The sequence below is a fragment of the Taudactylus pleione genome, unplaced genomic scaffold (genome assembly GCF_031769625.1).
Source record: "Taudactylus pleione unplaced genomic scaffold, aTauple2 ptg000472l, whole genome shotgun sequence".
NCBI classification, from domain to species: domain Eukaryota; kingdom Metazoa; phylum Chordata; class Amphibia; order Anura; family Myobatrachidae; genus Taudactylus; species Taudactylus pleione.
In genome coordinates, this window is record NW_028284874.1 from 433432 (window position 1) to 458005 (window position 24574).

Genomic DNA, 24574 nt, shown 5'->3' on the forward strand with positions numbered 1-24574 from the left:
ATATTTATTTTTTCTAATGGGGGCATGGCCACACCCAGGGGCTGGCTGGCAACTTTTAGCCTGGGGGGCAAATGCATGCAGGCGGCCCTGGCAGAGGAGTAGCGTGTAGCGCTGCACGCTCGCGAGCGGGTCTGAATCAGGCCCTGTGTCACCAAGGCCCCGCTATCTCCAGAAGAAAGTGAAGCAGGATCTCTTCCAGGATCTCTTCCAGGATCTCTTCCCGGCCATTCTAGGAGAGTAGACGATGTCCCGGCCAAATGCAAATTGTGCTCCTGCACAGGATGGGTCCAGCTTTCGAGTTTATGGTAATGATTTCACACACTTGCCCATTCTCCCGACACACCCAGGGGACTCCCAAATTTTGGGAAATTCACCCAGACTCCGGGGAGAATTCATCATCCTTCCACTTCCTAGTGAAATGGCCGGGACGGTGGAAGCCTCACACCATTTTTTTGACGTAACGTGTCCTGCCCGTCAAGGGTGTAGAAAGAGGGGCCCGGGACGTGCTTATTCTTCACTGGAAGCGGGCACAATTACTAAACGGCATTTACCGCAGATGGGACTACATACGCTGGCATATCCACATCGGATATCAAAGTCTCCATTACCGATTGATCGGAATATTCCTGTTGAACAACATTTCAGCAAGTCCCTCATTCATAGCCCAGTTTCGTGCACACACTGCATGTTTTCAGTGGCCACGCTCTATGACTTAAGCTGCATATACACATAACAATTTTGTTAGTGAACGATTTTCGTTATTGATTTTCGTTCAGTTTTTCCTTTGAAAAAGTGAACGATTTTTTGAAGTGTATTGAACGATTTTTTCAACAATGAACGAAAAATGTTCCTTCCCTTAATGAACATCATTAAGTTGGTCAGTCAGAAATGGATGATGAACTACAAACTACAAACGGGAACCCACTGGAACGATTATCTTTCATCGTTATAACTCAGAAACTGAACGATATTTTTGAACGACTGAAAGATAATGATGTCGTTATAGTTAAATCGTTCAAAAAAATCGTTATGTGTGTATGCACCTTTAATGTGTTGACTGCAAAGCTGCTACAGTGAATGTGAATCCCTTATCTGTGGGAACCATATGAATTTCAAAATAAGGCTTTTTTTACTTGGAACTGACTGCTACAAAATGCAACATCTTTGATAAATGTTTCAGTGTCTAAAGGTGCATGCACACATAACGATTTTTTGAACGATTTGTCGTTAACAACATCGTTATTGTTCAAAAAATCGTTCAGTTTCTGAGTTATAACGATGAACGATAATCGCTCAAGCGCGCTTCTGTTTGTAGTTTGTAGTTATCGTTCATCGTCCATTTCAGACTGTCCAACATAACGATTTTCATTAAGGGACGGAACATTTTTCGTCCATCGTTCATTACACTTCAAAAAATCGTTCACTTTTTAAAGGGAAAAACTGAACGAAAATCGTTACGTGGCTATGCAGCTTAATTGTTTTTCTTTTTTGCAATAGAAGGCCTTCTACCTGGAATTAGTTGCTACATATTGCAACATTGTAGTACACAAAATATTATAGCACTCAATATGTTATGTATATTAATTTATTTTAGGAGAGGTTTTATATAGGTTGTTTTAGCTACACTTATATTGTTGTATCTTATATGTACCATCGTATGCCCTTTCCATCCTTCCTTCCCCTCCTCGTTTCTCCATTATAACAGGCACAATATTAGATTATTGGTGGTACTGTGTGATATATATACTGGACAATACATTTATGTGACCTTATATTTATGGCTCTTCAATACATTAAAGTATAGTTATATTTCATGTCATCTCTATAGACACTCAGCGCAGATCATATTCAGTATTTATACAATTACCATAACCAATTAGCTGCTAATATTCCGGTTATTTCACAGGCCAATGGCCATAACCAATCAGCTGCTAATATACCGATTATTTCACAGGCCTTAACCAATCAACTGATAATATACTGGTTATTTCACAGGCCGTAACCAATCAGCTGCTAATATACCGATTATTTCACAGGCCGTAACCAATTAGCTGATAATATACTGGTTATTTCACAGGCCGTAACCAATTAGCTGCTAATATACCGATTATTTCACAGGCCGTAACCAATCAACTGATAATATACCGATTATTTCACAGGCCGTAACCAATTAGCTGCTAATATCCCGGCTATTTCACAGGCCGTAACCAATTAGCTGCTAATATCCCGGCTATTTCACAGGCCGTAACCAACTAGCTGCTAATATACCGGTTATTTCACAGGCCATAACCAATAATATAATAACTGTCGCTGAATGAGTTAATAAACACCATACAACCTCCTGGGCTGTGTTATAAATAAATCAAGATGCTTTTATGACCTGTGGATTTTATTTAAAGATCGTTGTTGTTCCATTTTTAACCCCACAGTGCCGCATAGCAAACTACATTGAGGTCATTTATTACATTGTCAGGAATGTTACGTTATAGAAAATGTAAGACGCAGTATCAGGAGTATGACGCACCCTATCCGAGGCCATCGGGGTTGTTTGTCTAACGGACCTAGGGCCTGATTCAGCATGGATCGCTATTCTGCTTATCCGTACGCAACGCAGTTGCTAATAACAGTGGTGATATGCAAATGTTTGTATTCGCATTGCGATCGCAGCCTGAAATGACGCCCACTTCCCCTTACTCACATCCGTATACTTTGGCAACATAGCGAAATAATCGGTAACATCGAGTAACATCGGACCCATATACATAGGTAAGGCAGGTCACACCCCACTCAGAAACTGCTAACTTTAGCGCATACGCTATGAGGCCTCAGGCTGCGTATGATACCGCAGTGGCTAATTTATGCACGCCCCTGCAACGTCATCGAAAAGCACTGGCATGGCTGCCTTTCTCCGACATCCCCTGTAACCACCCACAATCACTCTGCCATGGGTCCGTGATCGCGGTCCCGATCGCAATGGCCTGTTTGCGCACGCGTACTGCCATGCATATGCATGCGCAGCACGCAACCATCGGCCGATTGCGTGCGTATAAGCAGCTGCGATCCAAGCTGAATCAGGCCCCTAGCCATGAAACAAGCAGAAGAGGGAATCCCCCATGGATACAGATACTAGGTCAGAATATACTGGTCTCATTTCAATCCCAATAAAACAATACAGGAATAAAATATATGGAGCAATGTCCAGAGCTAAGAATTGTTGCCCGGTCTCGGTTGACATCGTTGGCGCAGATTGATGACTTTGATCTAGTAGGAGACAGGAGGGTTCTTAAATACGTCATGGCTTGAGAAGACCACGTGAGTCCGGCTGGAAGGGGACGGATAACCGTGTTATACAAGTTATTTCTTCTGCAGCTGCCTCGCCAATACCTCTGCCTGCAGAACGATAAGGACATGGAGTCACAACGCAAAAGGGTTATTTGTATATATCAGTAACGTTTAGAGCTTTTACAAGCCACTGAGCGGTCCTGTGACTTAGGGGGAGATGAATCAAGCCTTGGAGAGAGACCAAGTACCAGCCAGTCAACTCCTGTCATTTTACAGACTGTGTTTAAAAAAAATGAGTTAGGAGCTGATTAGTTGGTACTTTATCTCTCTCCACTTTCTCTCTCTCCAAGGTTTGATACAGCTACCCCTTATACAGATCTCACGTCCAATGCTTAATGATCCCCTATGTGAGTTTTCTTTTGTCAACCTTCCATAAAAATGTGTAGTGCCCGGGCTGCTGCTGTCCAATGAACGGTTCCTCCCATCTCTGCCATGGAGGCTGTAACTATGTCAGAGGTGGCACAAGCCTCCTGGTGGCTTCCTGAATAAATGCCCTTCATGCAGATATGTACAGTACAGTATATATCCTGGACCTGGGGCTGACCAGTTCGCACTGTACCACAGTCTTCTGCGCATATTTCCAAATACTTCACTGAAAAGTTTTCACCACTGGATACAGGTAACTGACAGGCCTGCTCACGCTGCGGGTTTTTGCCTGCTGCATGCAAACCCATCCCTAGCTCTTAAAATGCCCCTGACTACTCGTTTTAAAGATCAGTGGGCCTGATTCAGACCCGCTCGCAAGCGCATATCGCTTGTAAGCAGGTCGATGGTCGGGCAGTGCGCACTGCACGTGTGCGAGCCCCGGAGCGAGTGAGAACTTCACTCGCTCGGGGCTCACAGCAAAACGGGGCAGCTGGCGATGTTGATCGACAGCTCGCCCCGTTTTGTAGGCAGGTCGGGGGGGTGGCTGCACAAACGGAGGCGTTCCCGAAGGAACACCTGCCGTGTGTGGGCGGCCCTACTGACATCACACGTGATGTCAGTAGTGAACTTCCTGCTTTATTAGAGCAGGAAGTTCACTGGGGCTTGCGGTGTATGAGACCCTACCACAAGGGTCTCGTCGCAAGCCCGATGGTCACGATTATCGCGACCATCGCCAGGCCGCCAGCACAAGCTGTGGGTGGTCACCCACAGATATGCGAGCGGCCTGGAGGCGGATTTTTTTTTTTTTTAAATCCGTCCTAATTCAGAGCGAGCGCTCGCAAATAACAAGCGCCTCTGAATCAGGACCAGTGTTCGATAACGAAGGGATCTTGGCAAATTCAAATTCTCTCCATGTCTTCATAATAAGCTTGTCAGTACTCTGGTTGGATATTGAGGGCCTGATTCAGACCCGGTCGCAAGCGCTGAGTGCTCGCAACCGGGTTGATGACGGCCCACAGCGCATGCGTATGACAAAGCCAGCTCGCACCAAAGGGGGCGAGCTGTCGATGTTGAGTGACAGCTCGCCCCGTTTGGTAGGCGGGCCAGGGGGGTGGCTGCCCAAACAGAAGCGTTCAGTAGAGAGCTTCCGGCTCTGTTAGAGCCGAAAGCTCTCTGGGGCTTGCGATGAACGAGACACTACCACAAGGGTCTCGTCGCAAGCCCGATGGAAGCTCGCTATAGCTGTGGGTGGTAACCCATAGCAATGCGAGCGGCCAGTAGGCCGCTCCTAAAAAAAACAGCGCCCGCCCTGATTCAGAGCGAGCGCTCGCTTTTTGCGAGTGCCTCTGAATCAGGCCCTGTCTTTTTAGTCTTCTTACTGTATATCCTTCCTTTGATTGTTGCTTTTCAGTAACCTCTTTTTGGATTTGTTTTGAAAGTTCTCTGATCTTCACGATGAAGCTCCCATTTTATTATGGTTATTAGTAAAACCTCAGACAACTGATTGCTCCATTTTAACTTTATTTTTAAGGTATATACCAACCTATGGGGTGTGAATACTTATGTCGCTATTGTCAATAATGCACTTCTGGCTAATTATGATTGTGCTTTATAATTGTTTTGGATTTACAAAGTGTTTTGTGGTGATCATTGGTAAAAATTCCAGAATAAATCCATTTTGATTCTATGATGTAAGAAAATGTAATTTGAAAAAGCGGAAGGGGGTACATATGTGTATAGCCTCTGCATCTATCAGCTTCTACCTATTATTTTATAGACTATGCTGTACTAGATAAATAATAGCTATAAGCTGATTGGTTGCTATGAGCAACTTCTCCATTTGACCTCTGATACACTTCTCCCATGCAGAGAAAACGGGAACACCCGTACTGGCATTGAAGAAATAATGGCCCGGATGATGCTCAGGAATTCTACATGTACTGTAATGAATCATACGGCCAATAGCACACGCAGGGGGGGTTGTCAGTACCCAGAACCCCCCCATGCTGACAGACTGAAGTGCAGGAACCATGTTCTTAAGCCCCGCCTCATCGCGGCAAATTGCCTCGATTCGCGGGTCAATATGGAGGAGGCGGAGCCAATATGACACGATTTCATTATAATCGAGTCATTTGGCCCCACCCCCTCCTGATCGTCCCGCGAATCGTGCAATTTGCCGTTAGGGGGCGGGGCTTAAGAACATGCTGCCAGCTTGCTAGGTCCTGTCCCGGTCAGATCTGCTGCAAGGTAAGTTTGTTTGTGTATATGTGACATAGGTGTGTATATATGTGTGTGCATCTAAGTTATGTGTGGCATATGTATGTGTGTGTATTTATGCATATATGTGTATATGCGTATGTATGTATATGTATATATGAATATGTGTATATGTATATATGAATATGTGTATACATACACACACACTATATATATATATATATATATATAATGGAAACCCCCATAAAAATCCTGCCTTTGCGCCTGCAGACGGCCAATGTGACGACACAGCACACGTGTAACCTTACCAATATGTTCTTTAACATGTTTTTCCTGGGGTTTCTGAGGTAAGCACATTCCTCTCCTTCACACAACTTTATATCTTCTGAGATCTGCGAGCAAAAGGAACGGTGGGTAATATAGTAACAGACATACAGCAATATATAATTTACCTTCAAATAGATCTGCCCTGTACTGTATAGCATACATGCCTACTCTACGAATCTCGGGCGGTGCTCCCAGCCACCTGGAACAGTATTCAAGGGGTCTATTTACTAAGCAGTTTTAGGAGACAGAGTGAAAAGTGATAAGAAAGTGATAAGGTGCCAGCCAATCAGCTCCCAACTGTCATTTTTCAAACACAGCCTGTGAGATGGCAGTGTAACCCTATTTTAACTCTTTAAAGGGTAATAGTGCCTCCACCCAAACTATTATAGGTTATTTGGGAAACCTTGTTAACTGGCTATGTAATGCCAAATGGTCAGTGTGCAATTTTAGTATGTGTGCACAGATAAATGAGATAGCATATAAAACATATATTTAAATATGACAAACGCATATGACTTGGATTTACCACCAATGTCCTTTCTTCTTTTTTTAGGATATCACTGTCCTGGTACTTCCTTAGATGTCTGTAAGTAAGTATTACTCAATAATAAATGTTACCATTTCTATTACTTTATGAGATGAAATGAGGAATGACATACACAAATATTATACCTTTGCGACACAGTATCATATATAGGATTCAAAGAAATTACATTTCCATCAAACGTCTTTAGAGTCCTTTACCCTTTCCTATTACTTGTTAAGTATTACCTTGTGGGTAATGTCTCTTATTAAAGGTCCCGTAGTAGTTTATAATATTTAATGTGAGACTATAAAGAGTCGCTGATAAGCTCCTGCTGACTGTAAGAAAGTCACGGTGAAACTAAAGTTCCTTTCTCTACTATTTAACGATGCAAGCTTGGGAGCTTGTAGGAATAATAATTCATCCTTCCTGCAAATAACAATACTCTCCTGAGGAATTACGGGTAAAGCCAGAGTAGAAGGCTAAGTGTTAATTATGTATTTCATTGTTTTAGCAGCAGCTAGGGTATAAAGTACTATAATTGAAATACTTATATATGTTTTTATATCCTTGACTTAAAGGTTTGTAGTTCTTCCTTCCAATAGAATGTCTATGTTCCTGCAGATAATTCTACTCCTTGCAATATAATTCTTCTTTTTTTACTGGGGCAATATAGTCTTAATGAGTGTGAATAACAAAGTATACAATATCCATGCATTGCTGCTGTTATAATATTAAAGCCACCTACAAATAAATGGTGCTCAGAGCTGCTGCTACTATATTATTACATAGAGACACCTGTATTCCCTGACGCTGTGGTGCTCAGAGCTGCTGCTGCTACTATATTATTACATAGAGACACCTGTATTCCCTGACGCTGTGGTGCTCAGAGCTGCTGCTGCTGTATTATAACATAGAGTCACCTGTATTCCCCAGACTAATGGTGCTCAGAGCTGCTGCTACTATATTATTACATAGAGACACCTGTATTCCCTGACGCTGTGGTGCTCAGAGCTGCTGCTGCTGTATTATTACATAGAGTCACCTGTATTCCCTGACGCTGTGGTGCTCAGAGCTGCTGCTGCTGCTGTATTATTACATAGAGTCACCTGTATTCCCTGACGCTGTGGTGCTCAGAGCTGCTGCTGCTGCTGTATTATTACATAGAGTCACCTGTATTCCCTGACGCTGTGGTGCTCAGAGCTGCTGCTGCTGCTGTATTATTACATAGAGTCACCTGTATTCCCTGACGCTGTGGTGCTCAGAGCTGCTGCTGCTGCTGTATTATTACATAGAGTCACCTGTATTCCCTGACGCTGTGGTGCTCAGAGCTGCTGCTGCTGTATTATAACATAGAGTCACCTGTATTCCCCAGACTAATGGTGCTCTGAGCTGCTGCTGCTGCTGTATTATTACATAGAGTCACCTGTATTCCCTGACGCTGTGGTGCTCAGAGCTGCTGCTGCTGCTGTATTATTACATAGAGTCACCTGTATTCCCTGACGCTGTGGTGCTCAGAGCTGCTGCTGCTGCTGCTGCTGCTGTATTATTACATAGAGACACCTGTATTCCCTGACGCTGTGGTGCTCAGAGCTGCTGCTGCTGTATTATTACATAGAGACACCTGTATTCCCTGACGCTGTGGTGCTCAGAGCTGCTGCTGCTGTATTATAACATAGAGTCACCTGTATTCCCCAGACTAATGGTGCTCAGAGCTGCTGCTACTATATTATTACATAGAGACACCTGTATTCCCTGACGCTGTGGTGCTCAGAGCTGCTGCTGCTGCTGTATTATTACATAGAGTCACCTGTATTCCCTGACGCTGTGGTGCTCAGAGCTGCTGCTGCTGTATTATAACATAGAGTCACCTGTATTCCCCAGACTAATGGTGCTCTGAGCTGCTGCTGCTCCTGTATTATTACATAGAGTCACCTGTATTCCCTGACGCTGTGGTGCTCAGAGCTGCTGCTGCTGCTGTATTATTACATAGAGTCACCTGTATTCCCTGACGCTGTGGTGCTCAGAGCTGCTGCTGCTGCTGTATTATTACATAGAGTCACCTGTATTCCCTGACGCTGTGGTGCTCAGAGCTGCTGCTGCTGTATTATTACATAGAGTCACCTGTATTCCCCAGACTAATGGTGCTCAGAGCTGCTGCTGCTGCTGCTGTATTATTACATAGAGTCACCTGTATTCCCCAGACTAATGGTGCTCAGAGCTGCTGCTGCTGCTGTATTATTACATAGAGTCACCTGTATTCCCCAGACTAATGGTGCTCAGAGCTGCTGCTGCTGCTGCTGTATTATTACATAGAGTCACCTGTATTCCCAGACGCTGTGGTGCTCAGAGCTGCTGCTGCTGCTGTATTATTACATAGAGTCACCTGTATTCCCTGACGCTGTGGTGCTCAGAGCTGCTGCTGCTGCTGCTGCTGCTGTATTATTACATAGAATCACCTGTATTCCCCAGACTAATGGTGCTCAGAGCTGCTGCTGCTGCTGTATTATTACATAGAGTCACCTGTATTCCCCAGACTAATGGTGCTCAGAGCTGCTGCTGCTGCTGTATTATTACATAGAGTCACCTGTATTCCCTAGACTAATGGTGCTCAGAGCTGCTGCTGCTGCTGTATTATTACATAGAGTCACCTGTATTCCCTGACGCTGTGGTGCTCAGAGCTGCTGCTGCTGCTGTATTATTACATAGAGTCACCTGTATTCCCTGACGCTGTGGTGCTCAGAGCTGCTGCTGCTGCTGTATTATTACATAGAGTCACCTGTATTCCCTGACGCTGTGGTGCTCAGAGCTGCTGCTGCTGCTGCTGCTGCTGTATTATTACATAGAGTCACCTGTATTCCCTGACGCTGTGGTGCTCAGAGCTGCTGCTGCTGCTGTATTATTACATAGAGTCACCTGTATTCCCTGACGCTGTGGTGCTCAGAGCTGCTGCAGTAATTCATTCACCCCTCCTCCGGCTCTGATTGGCTGCTGGCCAAGCTGAGGGGACTGTCCTGTAGTGAGCCTCTACTGCTGCTTCCGCCGCCCTGCTTATGCAGCACCAGCGGTGGGAGGTCCTCCGGATCCTCCCCCGTCCTCTGGACCCGGATGTCACCAGCCCGCTGCCTGTCTGACGCTGCAGGCTGTCCCCGGCACTCTCCTAGATGCCCCACACTGGCCCCGCTATTCGCCGACCAGAGCGCTGCTCTTTCAGGTCAGTGCGACGCGGTCTCGGGAGGGGGGAACTGCAGACTGGCCTCCCGCGCTAGCGCAGCTGTATATATCCCCCTCACCGCCGCGCGACCCCTCTCTTCCCGCTTCCCACTCGAGCTCTCCTCACTGATAGCTTGCGCTGCTTCTGGCAGCTTCTTTTCCACGCGCTCCCTGTCTCTTCATTAACCCATGAAGGGGTGACAAGAAACATACACTGCCCTTACTGTGGCTTCACCCATCCTCTCACACTCTTCACATATTATATACAGCATCCTATACATTTTCAAAACCTATATATATGTATATTACAATATGTATAAAAATGGGTCCAAATACCCCAAGGTGCCAGTCAGCACTCTCAAGGCATTAAAGTACCCTAAACCCTAAAGGCACCTATACTAGTTTTTTATTTTAGCCTATTGTCAATATGGCTACAGCAGTTAGGAGCTGATTGGCTGGCACCTTATCACTTTTCACTCTGTCTCCTAAAGATGCCCACACACATACCGATCTGCCCACGAACAGCTGATGTGTACGATTTGTGTATGATTTCCCTTGAAACTCTCCCCGGCAGCTCAGCATACGATCTCCACACGATTTGGTGTCCAATCTTCATACGATCTCTCCCGCAGTCAGACTTTTTATAGCGCATCGGGTCCTAGATTGTCAGATCTGCCCTACTGCACGGCAGATCTGACGATGCGATGTGCGACCAGCGGGGACGCGCATCGCATCGTGAACGTGAGTGGGGACTCACGATTTACTCAGGATTTGGCCATATTTTACACGATCTGTCATTCCAATGCGTCGGAATCGGCCAGATCGTGTAAAATATCGCAATGTGTGTGGGCACCTTAACACTGCTTAGTAACTAGACCCCAAGTCTCCCTGTCCAGAGCTGCAGCTGCCCGCGTCCAGCCATCATCGTAGCCACTCCCCCCACTTTACAATGCTGGTAATCTTAGCATTGTATTGGGCAGCGCGGGGCCAGGATAGTGCTGTCACGCCCCCTGCACCACCCATCTATGCTGTACCACGCCCGCTGCTGTGCAGACCTGACAGCCAGAAAATTGTCAAGAATGCAATATACTATACACCAGAGAAATAATTGGTCGGTCTTTCTGTATGTGTAAGCAGGGGGTAGCAAGGGTAGATCCCGTGGAGCGCCTGCTCCATCCAGGGCATCAGGGATCAGCCATCAGATGGGGTGGATCACCTGCTACTGTTCAGAGCCTGAAGCACATAAAGAGATCTGTGCCTACAGGCAGGGGGCATGGTGGGGGCAGAGCGGCGCTTGTGGCTCCGCCAACACCACGCCCCTATTATGGAAGCACAGATCTCTTTGTGTGCTTCAGGCTCCACTCAGTAGTAGGTGATCCGTCCCCCTTCTCTGATGGCTGAGCCCCGAGTGCCCTGCACCCATGAAAGGGGGGGATCTGAGTAAGGTGGGATACTGTGTGTGTGAAGGAAGGGGACGGGAGCTTTGTTAAGGGGAAGATTTGTATATGTATGAGTGTGTGAGGAGGGGAGATCTTTGTGAGGGGGGATCTGTGTGTGTGTGTGAAAGGGGGGGAATCTGAATGAGCGGGGAGAGAGCTGTGTGGAGGGAACTCAGTGAGTGGTTAAAGCTGTGTGTGTGAGGGGCTGGCTGAGTGAGTGGGGAAAGCTGAGGGAGGGGAGATGATTTGAGGGAGGGGGAGCACTGTGTGTGTGAGGGGAGGCTGAGTGAGGGCTGTGTAAGGGGAGGTGAGCTGAGTGAGGGGGAGAACTGTGGGGGGAGTCTGAGTGAAGGGGGAGAGCGTGGGGGGATATGTGTGAGGAGGGGAGAGCTTTGTGAGGGGGTACATGCTGGACATGCCCCCTACCGGGCACACTTGAGGGGGGGTGCGGTAGCACACACATGCCACGGGCACCATGGCTACACGCTACACCCCTGTGTGTAAGGATATGCTTCAAGCCTTTTATTTTAATTATCTAAGAATGTATTTTGTCCTAAGCGAAGTAACAAAATCTACAGGATAAACGTCTGCTGTTACCATTAAGAATTTTTTGCAGGAACTAAATGATACAGTGAGTCTGATTCTGAGTTGGCAGCAGTGGCGGTTGCAGGGTGGAGCTACGAGCCCTTATCAAAGCTGCCATTCAGGGGGGGTACCGTGTAAACAATATGATTAAGTCTGCTCCAAATGCTGCTTTTTGGGAATGATCATTAAACTGTTCTGTGTCTTTTAGTGGTAACCATCGGGATGCAGGCGCGGTACGACTCAGACGCGATAACAGACTGAAAACATCGGCCACTTGCGTGTGGCATCACAACTGCATGCACCTCTGAATCATGCCCTGTATGTCTGCAAAGGAACACGTACGGACCAACGCTCTTCATGGCCAGCAGATTAGATATGTTCCTTTGCTTTTACTTTGTCCTCATAGTCATTTGATTTAGTTTGATAATATGTTTTAGCAACTCATTCTGTCAGGGGCAGAGACTGATGCTCACAACTGAATATTTTCTTGAAAAATACCTAAATAACTTACTATGAAAGGTTTTGATTTTTGACTTAAATGACAACTCCCAAGCCTGAGAGTAGAATGTCTTGCATTAGATTTTCTATTAGGGGTTTACAGCCTTCCATAGTACAGGATATGTTCTGTTCATTTTATTGCCCAACAAACCTTCACAAATCACTTACATTCAAGAAAGTTAGTGGAGAAATGCGCTGGTTTTGGGGCAACAATACATTGATGACATACCTCTGGGGAGGCGGGCATATCCAGTTCCCTCTTGCCTCCTGGGTACCACCCATGGGACCAGTGCTGGGCATGTGACAGCTGTGTACCGACTGCAAACAGAACCAGGAGCAGAAGTATCAGGTGGCTTTGACAGGCCATGGATCAGTGCGTGTGGTAACAGTTGACAGGACTGTGCCTGAAAAGAGAAAAATTACAGAAGTAAGAATGTACTCTGGTGACTGTTGCTATGTGATGTACAGAGGATGGACTTTATAAAATAGTTGCCAAGATTCCATGTACAGTTTAATTCTGAGCATGTGCAACCAAGACCATCATTTGTGGACAAGTCTTGAAGGACCTTCATGTGGGCAGCACAGATGGTGTAATGGTTAGCAGTACTGTCTTATAGCACTGAGGTCATTGGTTCGATTCCCACTATGGCCCTAACTGTGTGGAGTTTATATATTCTCACTGTGCTTGCGTGGCTTTTCTCCCACACTCCAAAAATATACTGGTAGATTAATTGGCTCCCAACAAAAAGTAACCCTAGTGAGTATGTGTGTGAGCATGTGATAGGGAATATAGATTGTAAGCTCCACTGGGGCAGGGACTGATATGAATGGCCAAATATTTCCCAGCGCTTTAGAGAGAATATGTGTGCACTATATAAATAACTGGTAATAAATGAATGCACTGTACCTTTAATGATATGCTTACTTGCAAAGTACTTTTTATTTTTTATCAATACTCAATAATTATTACCTTACAAGGAATAAGAATGCAATATAGAAAACAAGAACAAGAAAAAGTACTCTCTTGGTGGGGGCACTCACCTACCTTAGTGAGCAGAAGAGCCGATAAAACTTACATTTGAATAATAATAAGTAAAAAATGCAAACTCAAGGAGGGTACATACAAAACGCCAACAGGCACACAAATATAGTACTGAAAAGTACTTGTTATTATAAAACACCTGAGACCAAGTATAAAGTCTCACTTCCTGTACAAATGCAATAACCGGTTTATACATAATTGAAGAACTTATAGAATCACAGTGTGTGAGATGTTGAGTTTTACAATATGGTTAGAAAATAATCAACACCTAATATATGATTTTGGGTGGTAGTCCAAAATCTGAATTTTAATACCATGATAAAATTAGATCACAATATGTATTTTAGTGGCATTTCAGGAAAATAATCAAACAGAGGCCCTCATTCAGAGCCGTACGCTCTGAGCAGAGCGCACGCTCTGAATGAGGGCCGGCCTCCATGAAAATGGAGCGTCCTTCTGGACGCTTGTATAGCTGTGGGTCACCACCCACAGGCTATACGAGTGTGCATTTTGATGGCCGCGATGGTCGAGACCATCGCGACCATCGAAATTGCGAGCCGGAGCCTGCGGTTGAGGTTTTCAACCGCAAGGCCCGGAGTGATTTTGGCTCTATCAGAGCCAAAATCACTCCCACTGACATCACTAGTGATGTCAGTGGGCCGGCTTCTGGCGGGAGGCGTTCCCGTGGGAACGCCCCCGTCAGGGAGGCACGCCCCCGGCACGCCTACCAAAGGGGGCGTGCTGTCAATCAACATTGACAGCACACCCCCTTTGATCGGACACCACGAGCGAAGGACTTTCCTTCGCTCGTCGCGTCTGGCGCATGCGCACGACGGAGCTCCCTCCGTCGTGCGCATGCTCAGTCCAGAACATCGACCCACTTGCGAGCGGACAGCCGCTCGCAATTGGGTCTGAATCAGGCCCAGAATTATTAGGTAAAAAAATACTACACTAGTGTGATGCCATGGGGCACTTCTGCTGGGTTGGCCTGGGGGGTCCCGTTCCCTATATTTGTTCCATAGGAGTGTTAGGGACCTGCCTGATAGAGGTCACCTGGACGCGGTGGGCAGGCCCATAATTATGGCCATTATTATGCAAAGAACCTCTTTGATGCTATTTAGCAGTTATATTATTAGGTACAGCATGGTTAGAGTGTGCACTTGCATTTGTCTCTTTATGCTTGCAGCACTACAAGTCTCAGCAGGTAGCACCTGCTTAGGGTGTGCAATCTAGGGCCCCTCCCCCTATGTATTTCATAGTACACGTCACCAGGCTGTTTAAAACACTGCAGAACTCGCAGTGTTTGTGGTAGGGTATGGTCAACCACAAACGCTGAGTATGGTTGCGATGGTACTCGATGTTACCGATTGTTGCATACACTTCCTGGAGATGAAGTATGTTACTAAGGGAAAGTGGGCGTCTTAGGACAGGCTGGTGGGCGTCTGAAAACATACCGCGATCGCATGGCAAGACATAGTGGGCGTGCTAATGTCTTGCCGCGTGATCACAGGATTTGCAAACTATGGCAGCTGACGGCTTTGTGCGAACGCATCTAGCAAACGGGTCTGAATTGAGCCCCCTGACCCATGCCTTTCCCTGCTCCTTCAAAACCTCAATGGATGGCCTGTGTACCTGTCCCTGGACTGTTTCCTGCTGTGAAGACATCCTACAGGTGAACAACACCTGGTTATTATCTGGTTGCTCAGTGCTGTTGCCGTATAATTCTGAACATCTGCAATGGGGTTCTTACTAAAAAGTTATGCGAGTATCAGCTCCTACAATGTTTCTGTGACAATCCTAATCTGTGATTATCATGTTATGGTGGATCCATGCATATTTCCAGCAGCAACTCGTCCCTGGAAACTCTATTCACAGGTTGGCAACCTGGCAGTTCCAGATGTTGATGACATTTGGGCCTTATCAATGACGATTTTCACGCATCGATTGCTTGTTTGTCTTTGCGCATGCATATAAGCCGCACTGCGCATGCGCTGAGATTGCATTGCGATTACGGACGCACAGAGGAATCCATAGCAAAATGAGTGACAGGTTGTCAGCGTTTGAGGGTGGTAACGGAGGTGGCCAGAAAAATGCAGGCGTGTCTGTATTTCAGGGTCGTGCATATATTAGTCACTGCAATTGTATTTACAGCGTGAGAGCTCTCTACGTGTCAGGAGAGCCGCAATGTTTGTGGCTGGTTAGCTGCTCAGTTAGGGGTATGGATAAGAAGCTTCCCATGTTAGTGGCAGGGGTGTTCTATCAGATGAAGGGGCCTGTGGTCTCCCCCCCCCCTGATTTACATGTGAGAGGGGGGTGTTCAAACGCAAATCTAAATTGCTGTGTAAAAATAAAGCCGTCCAGCATTTGTGGGCTACAGTACATGCAACAACAAGTCTCCTCCCTCACAAGGTGCGTAGAGCGCGCAGACACCTCCGGAGCCCCGTTCCCTTCCGGACTTTGCTGACTCGCGATAGCACTGTGCTGGCTGGAGCAGAGATCCGGAGGAGACTGCGGGGACCAAGCTGGTGAGCGGCAGGCGTGCGCTCACCGGAATACGGTCCGGACCACCAGGAAGAAGACTGAAGACTACAGCAGGTGAGGCCTCACCAAAGACTTTGCACTAATAAGGAAGTGCAGACTTTTGACTGATTAACTCCTTGAACCCAACGACTTTACTCTGGGAGTGAGGGACGCCTCACTACCCAGCCGGTCTCCCTAGTTACTAAGTACTCTCATATATATATATATATTTATATATATATATATATATATATATACACTGTATATATATATATATTGTGATAGGATCATTGGTAAAGTGGTCTGTGGCAGGTACATTTGTCCCAGATTCCTGTCTTATGTGTTTTAAACCCCCAGGAGAAAGTCTGCAGTATAGCAGGCTTGAGTTTTGGCTTTTTGAAAAGCCGGTTTGGGACCCGGGGGTTGTGGGTGAGAGGAGAGGGAGGGCTCCACCCACGGCCACCAGGTTTTGGTTCTCGCAGCCTGGTAACAGGCTTGTTAGGGTTTCCAACTGAGAGTGGCCAATATAAGCCTAGTTTGGATAAGGCTGAGTGTCTCACCTGGGAGAGCAGGCAGGGAGTTTGCTCAGAGACACTTGGATACCTAACTGTGAGTGTTGTGCTGTGCTTTTGTTGCTGGCGAGGGCATTAGGCCCTGCCAGGTCCTGGTAGTGAGGGAACTACCTGTGAAGTTAGTGCCCCGACAGGGCTAGGATTTATATTTATGTTTTCTTTATGTTTCTGACATTGTACAATAAAGACTGGCGCCGACCAGCTTGTACTTGCATCCAGACTGGTGTGCTGCTTCCCTGCTGCTGTGTGTGTGTGTAAGGAAGGAGTCCTCTACCCAGGAGAGGGACCCCCTAACCTAACTGTGTCACAATATATATTTTTATATATATATATAATATATATATCCAGCACCACAAGGCTAGCTTGTGACTAGTTACATTACCAAGTGTATATATACATATATATTTTTTCCAGCAACACCGTGCACGCACATTTGTTTCCTCTCCCTCCATTTTTTTGTTTTCTCCACCCAAGCATTTATACCGTACTTGCCGACAATCAGCTCCAGCCTTCTGGGAGGGAGCTGATTGTCGGCTAACAGCGGGGGGGGGGGCGGGCCAGCCAGTTGGTGGTACATTGGGGGTCGAGCCGGGGGCGGAGCTGCACGATCGTGTCATCGTGGCTCCGCCCCTCTTCACAATGCCGTTATTTTCGGCAGTGTGAAGCAGGGGGCGGGGCCGCGATGACGCAATTCAGCGTGAATCGCGGCACCGGCTCCCCCGCTGCGGAGGTTTCTAATCTTTTCAGGGGGGAGGACGGGAGGGTCTGAGGCTTCCGGGAGGCTTGCCTGCCTTTCCGGGGGGCCGGGAGCGGCACCCGAAAATCGGGAGGGTAGGCAAGCCTGATTTATACAGAGCATTCAAAAGTTTTTACATATAAGCACATTTATTATATGCAAATACCCATGAGCATTGTGACTCAATAAAGGGGATTTGTTACATTAAGTTTGTTTTGTCCTCAAAACATTTGTTAAACAAATTACAGTGTCTCAACATATACAGTAAGTGAGCTTCAGACGCAGACCTTCTGCATATGTTCCTTTTTATAAAGTTGTCCTAGAAGAATAAGGGATTTTCTTCATTTAGGTCCTGCTGCCATTAGAAAGAGCCCCCATTCAAGTGAGCACCTGGGACACCAGTTTTTTTTTACATGCAACAGCCGCCAGTATTTACCCTGCATGCTAAATAAAGAAATAAATTGTTTTAAACCCCTTACATTGCAACATGGCTTGTTCCAATTACAAAGTCACCTCCTTTTTTTTTCTTTGTTTTGCTCCCACCTCAGAATCAGCCCCTCTGGCACCATTTTTGCAATGAACTTTATGTATAAATATATAAGAGATATTGTGGTTTATATGTGCGGACACCACTATATGTGTTTAGATGCCATCTTAATAAAATTTGCTTTTATATGTATTTTCTAGTCGTATGAAATGTTTATTCATACATATAAATTTATAGTTGCTGTGAATTTGCACTAATTTAAGGTTACTATATATTCCAAGGTATATTTATTTATTCTCTTTGCACATTGCACATGGTTGGTATATATCCATTTTCATTTTTTAACACTGATTTCTAGGTGTCAGATTATACTTGTCACAGTATTTTATGTATTATATATTTTTGCACTTTAGATAACTACCTCATTACTAGATTTGGTATACTTTTTTACTTACGCACAGTGGGCACTGGAATACATCTCTAATTTTTACTAGTAACAGATCACCACTGTTACATCTATACTACCGCCCATATTGTTGGGGAGCGCTGCACACACTGAACAGGTGTACTGTACTTATTTTAGGATTTTAATTTATGGATACAAATTATATGATTTTTTTATTTTATTAAGGGTATCCTAATCCACTTCGATTGGCAGCTGTAATGTTCATTGTTCATGTGTATATATAGATATATATATATATATATATATTCAACTTTAAATAGTAATGGTGTATTTTTATTTTATGACGGGTATCCTAATCCACTTCGATTGGCGGCAGTAATCTTCATTGTTCATAGATATATACTGTATATATATATATATATATATATATTCAACTTTAAATAGCAATGGTGTATTTTTATTTTAGTCATATCTCTTTACTTTGATATTATATGTGTTTTTATTTGTATAATGATTATTATTTATGCCACATAATAGGTTTATGTTTCAGTATAACAATATAGTGGCGTTATTAGACGTGCCCTAAAACCTGGATGTTGCCATGACATTAGCCAGTAAAGATTTCTACTTTTATGGTGCCAATTGCAATACAGCGCTCCATTTTATGGTACTCCATTTTATTACCCCTTTTTAACGACCCCTCACTTAACACCAGGTGTATTGGCTGCATTAGTATGCTTTATCCCATTACGCGTCACCCTCTATGTAACACCGTGTTCACTACCGCGCAAGCTTTTGTGCTGTCATTATAAGGTAAGGGAGCATCAGAAAAATAACAGAGGTTTCATTTTCAGGAAACAGGTAAATTGTCAACGTTAACTTGCCAAAAAGCCCCAAACAAAATGCACATGGATGCAGGGCGGTAACACCCTGCAGGGGGCAGTAATATCAACAGGGATAGAGCACGCCATCAACTGGCCCATAGCTAAATTCAGGTAAGGGCCTGGTGATGCTGAACCGCCCTTCTGAAGCCTATGTGTTCTTCAGTATACGCACAAGGGTAAGTGTAAGCCCTACATCAGGGATGGGAAACCTCCTACCCAGGGGCCTTATAAGGCCCTCTGTATCATTTGGTGTGGCCCTCAGAGCTTTTTTTCTGCTAGCCTCATCTGGCTAGCCCGGTGCCTAGAATGGCACACTGCAGCCTGTGTCTATGCAGCAGTGCAGCCTGTGCAATTTATTTATTTCTGTTCCTTTAGTGTAATAAGCAGGGAATTTTAGTACACCCTGTGATTGGACTAAGCATTGCTACTGTGCAGTACATTACCAAATTATTATTATTATTATTATTATTAATAATTCAACTACAAATTCTTGGTATCTGCTGTAGGGGTATTTGTGTGTGATTGCAAGACCTCTACTTGGAGAAGGACTGCCAAACATTCCTATCTAATCCTACCATCCAAACCAAGTCATACTTGCCGACTTTCTGGCTGCTCCTTCCGGGAGGGAGCAGCCAGATCGGCATGACGGGGGGCGTAGCCGGGACAAGGGGGAGTGGCCGGGCAGGTGACAGACACTTGTGGGAGTGGCGGGAGCGGGGCCACAAGATCGGTTTGGCCCCGCCCCGCTACACAATGCCAATAATATAGGCATTGTGAAGCAGGGGGCGGGAACAAAATTACGCGAATTGCGTCACCAGCCCCCCTTCCCCACTGCGGGGGTTGCAGGGGTTATTGCTACGGGATAGGAGGGGTGGGTGGCAGCTGGGAGGATTGCCTGCCTTCCCAGGAGGTCGGGAGCGGCCCCCGATTTTCGGGAGGCTCTCGACCAAATCGGGAGGGTAGGCAAGTATGAACCAAGTGCACAGCCACATACAGTAGCACCAACTGGCTGAACAGGGTGTGTAATGTAGACAGAGGAGTAGCGTGGAACCATGGCACCCAGAGAAATGGCATGTCATAGCGCCCCCTCCCTGTACAGAACTGTGCCAGTGGGGTATGGCCAGCCTGCGGGGGAATACTGAAGTGAAGAGAAACCAACAAATAGTGGCAGTATCACGCTGGGCATTGAGGTCCCATTGGGGTAATAGAATGCTGTGGTGATGCACTGTCTGACAGTAAGGGGTAGCTGCTTTGGTACGGCTTTAGTTATGTATAGCACCTAGGATCTGACTTATCTCCTGTGAATCATTGTTATTAGTCAATAGAGGAGATTGTATTATATATTCTGATCATTTAACTTAAAGTGACAGAATAAAAGTGCTAGAGTGAGATTACACAGGGTGCACAGCTTATTACTGCAATTACTGCCCCGAGCAGCTGCCACTGGAGTGGGAACAGCTATAGGAATCTCCATTCTCAGCTATGCTCCCACTTCACATATATACATGTCTGCCACCCTTATTATTATTATTATTATTATTCCAGACCTTTCAAATAACACTGTGTGGTCATGCCCGGGAACACCTCATTACTTTACATAGCAAAGCAGTGACTTTTTTTAATCTCATACCTTATAATTGAAGTTTAGGATTTTAACTGGAATCGGTATGATTTACTGCCGGACCCCTGCCCGGCGGTTGGAATCCCGACACCAGGAGGCCGGCAGAGGAGAAAATCACGATCGTCGAAGGTAAGTATTCACTAACCTATTTCTAACCCCCTAACCCTCTTTTAGGGTGCCTAACCTAACCTTCCCCCCAGTGTCTAACCTTAACCCCCCTCTAAGTGCATAAACCTAACCCCCCCTTACCCGCCGCCTAAACCTAAGTTCCCCGGGTGCCTAACCTTAACCCTAACACCCCCTAGCATAACCCTAACCTCTCGGGGGGGTGCCTAACCCTAAGTCCCCCCCGGGAGCCCTAAACCTAACCCTCCCCCCCTGCGGCTGTCCGCAGAAGCGCCCGGCATCACTTCGATCGGGATGCCGGGTGCCGGTCTCCCGGCATCGGTAAAATGACAAGCGTCTACATTTAGATGCCTGTCATTTAACCCTCGCCGGGATAAGGCATTCGGGAAGCCGGCTTCTCAACTGCATACTTTAACTCACATGTGTCACTTTTAACTTGAAGCACAGAATGAGGAGAGAAGGAGGGAGGGGATCAAAGAAAAGAGAGGGGAGGGACAAAGAGACGATCAGAGATGGGTCGTGACAGAAGCCAATAAGAAAAGGAGAGGGGAGGGACAAAGAGACGATCAGAGATGGGTCGTGACAGAAGCCAATAAGAAAGGAGCGGATAGGGGCAAGGAGCCAATCCCATAGTAGAGAGGGGAGGGAATTAAAGAGGTGAGAAGTGAATGTAATCAGTGTGACAGTAAAGGGGAGGTGAAAGAAGATGATCACAGAGGAGGGAGGGCCGAAGGGGAGGTGACAGAAGATGATCACAGAGGAGGGAGGGCCGGAGAGGAGGTGACAGAGGATGATCACAGTGGAGGGAGGGCCGGAGGGGAGGTGACAGAACATGATCACAGAGGAGGGAGGGTCGGAGGGGAGGTGACAGAACATGATCACAGAGGAGGGAGGGCAGGAGGGGAGGTGACAGAAGATGATCACAGAGGAGGGAGGGCCGGAGGGGAGGTGACAGAAAATGATCACAGAGGAGGGAGGGCCGGAGGGGAGGTGACAGAAGATGATCACAGAGGAGGGAGGGCCGGAGGGGCGGTGACTGAAGATGATCACAGAGGAGAGAGGGCCGGAGGGGAGGTGACAGAAGATGATCACAGAGGAGGGAGGGCCTGAGGGGAGGTGACAGAAGATGATCACAGAGGAGGAGGGGCCAGAGGGGAGGTGACAGAAGATGATCACAGAGGACGGAGGACCGGAGGGGAGGTGACAGAAAATGATCACAGAGGACGGAGGGGAGGTGACAGAAGATGATCACAGAGGAGGGGGGCCGGAGGGGAGGTGACAGAAGATGATCACAGAGGAGGGAGGGCCGGAGGGGAGGTGACAGAAGATGATCACAGAGGAGGGAGGGCCGGAGGGGAAGTGACAAGATGATCACAGAGGAGGGAGGGCTGGAGGGGAGGTGACAGAAGGTGATCACAGAGGAGGGAGGACCAGAGGGGAGTTGACAGAAGATGATCACAGAGGAGGGAGGGCCAGAGGGGAGTTGACAGAAGGTGATCACAGAGGAGGGAGGGCCGGAGGGAGGTGACAGAAGATGATGACAGAGGAGGGAGGGCAGGAGGGGAGGTGACAGAAGATGATGACAGAGGAGGGAGGGCCGGAGGGGAGGTGACAGAAGATGATGACAGAGGAGGGAGGGCAGGAGGGGAGGTGACAGAAGATGATCACAGAGGAGGGAGGGCCAGAGGGGAGGTGACAGAAGATGATCACAGAGGAGGGAGGGCCGGAGGGGAGGTGACAGAAGATGATCACAGAGGAGGGAGGGCCGGAGGGGCGGTGACTGAAGATGATCACAGAGGAGAGAGGGCCGGAGGGGAGGTGACAGAAGATGATCACAGAGGAGGGAGGGCCTGAGGGGAGGTGACAGAAGATGATCACAGAGGAGGAGGGGCCAGAGGGGAGGTGACAGAAGATGATCACAGAGGACGGAGGACCGGAGGGGAGGTGACAGAAAATTATCACAGAGGACGGAGGGGAGGTGACAGAAGATGATCACAGAGGAGGGGGGCCGGAGGGGAGGTGACAGAAGATGATCACAGAGGAGGGAGGGCCGGAGGGGAGGTGACAGAAGATGATCACAGAGGAGGGAGGGCCGGAGGGGAAGTGACAAGATGATCACAGAGGAGGGAGGGCTGGAGGGGAGGTGACAGAAGGTGATCACAGAGGAGGGAGGACCAGAGGGGAGTTGACAGAAGATGATCACAGAGGAGGGAGGGCCAGAGGGGAGTTGACAGAAGGTGATCACAGAGGAGGGAGGGCCGGAGGGAGGTGACAGAAGATGATGACAGAGGAGGGAGGGCAGGAGGGGAGGTGACAGAAGATGATGACAGAGGAGGGAGGGCCGGAGGGGAGGTGACAGAAGATGATGACAGAGGAGGGAGGGCCGGAGGGGAGGTGACAGAAGATGATCACAGAGGAGGGAGGGCCAGAGGGGAGGTGACAGAAGATGATCACAGAGGAGGAAGGGCCGGAGGGGAGGTGACAGAACATGATCACAGAGGAGGGAGGGCCGGAGGGGAGGTGACAGAAGATGATCACAGAGGAGGGAGGGCCGGAGGGGAGGTGACAGAAGATGATCACAGAGGAGGGAGGGCTGGAGGGGAGGTGACAGAAGATGATCACAGAGGAGGGAGGGGCCGGAGGGGAGGTGACAGAAGATGATGACAGAGGAGGGAGGGCCGAAGGGGAGGTGACAGAAGATGATTACAGAGGAGGGAGGGGCCGGAGGGGAGGTGACAGAAGATGATCACAGAGGAGGGAGGGCCGGAGGGGAGGTGACAGAAGATGATCACAGAAGAGGGAGGGTCGGAGGGGAGGTGACAGAAGATGATCACAGAGGAGGAAGAGCCGGAGGGGAGGTGACAGAAGATGATCACAGAGGAGGGAGGGCCGGAGGGGAGGTGACAGAAGATGATCACAGAGGAGGGAGGGCCAGAAGGGAGGTGACAGAAGATGATCACAGAGGAGGGAGGGCCGGAGGGGAGGTGACAGAAGATGATCACAGAGGAGGGAGGGCCGGAGGGGAGGTGACAGAAGATGATTACAGAGGAGGGAGGGGCCGGAGGGGAGGTGACAGAAGATGATCACAGAGGAGGGAGGGCCGGAGGGGAGGTAACAGAAGATGATCACAGAAGAGGGAGGGCCGGAGGGGAGGTGACAGAAGATGATCACAGAGGAGGAAGAGCCGGAGGGGAGGTGACATAAGATGATCACAGAGGAGGGAGGGCCGGAGGGGAGGTGACAGAAGATGATCACAGAGGAGGAAGGGCCGGAGGGAAGGTGACAGAAGATGATCACAGAGGAGGGAGGGCCGGAGGGGAGGTGACAGAAGATGATGACAGAGGAGGTAGAGCCGGAGGGGAGGTGACAGAAGATGATCACAGAGGAGGAAGGGCTGGAGGGGAGGTGACAGAAGATGATCACAGAGGAGGGATGGCCAGAGGGGAGGTGATAGAAGATGATCACAGAGGAGGGAAGGCCGGAGGGGAGGTGACAGATGATGATCACAGAGGAGGAAGGGCCGGAGGGGAGGTGACAGAAGATGATCACAGAGGAGGGAGGGCCGGAGGGGAGGTGACAGAAGGTGATCACAGAGGAGGGAGGGCCGGAGGGGAGGTGACAGAAGATGATCACAGAGGAGGGAGGGCCGGAGGGGAGGTGACAGAAGATG

The 24574-nt window shown here is 47.6% G+C and overlaps 1 protein-coding gene across 1 annotated transcript in view; it reads right to left on the reverse strand.

Moving 5' to 3' along the window:
- Nucleotides 1-2371: 2371 nt before the first annotated feature.
- The window catches only part of LOC148503990 (progonadoliberin-2), a 51149-nt gene continuing 28946 nt past the window's right edge, over nt 2372-24574 (reverse strand). The window contains exons 2-4 of the mRNA XM_088448927.1: nt 12740-12914; nt 6234-6317; nt 2372-3390 (exon numbers count right to left, since the gene is read on the reverse strand). Of these exons, the coding sequence (XP_088305053.1) occupies nt 3355-3390; nt 6234-6317; nt 12740-12877 (258 nt within the window). The 5' untranslated portion in view covers nt 12878-12914 and the 3' untranslated portion in view covers nt 2372-3354. The remainder of the gene's footprint in view (nt 3391-6233; nt 6318-12739; nt 12915-24574) is intronic.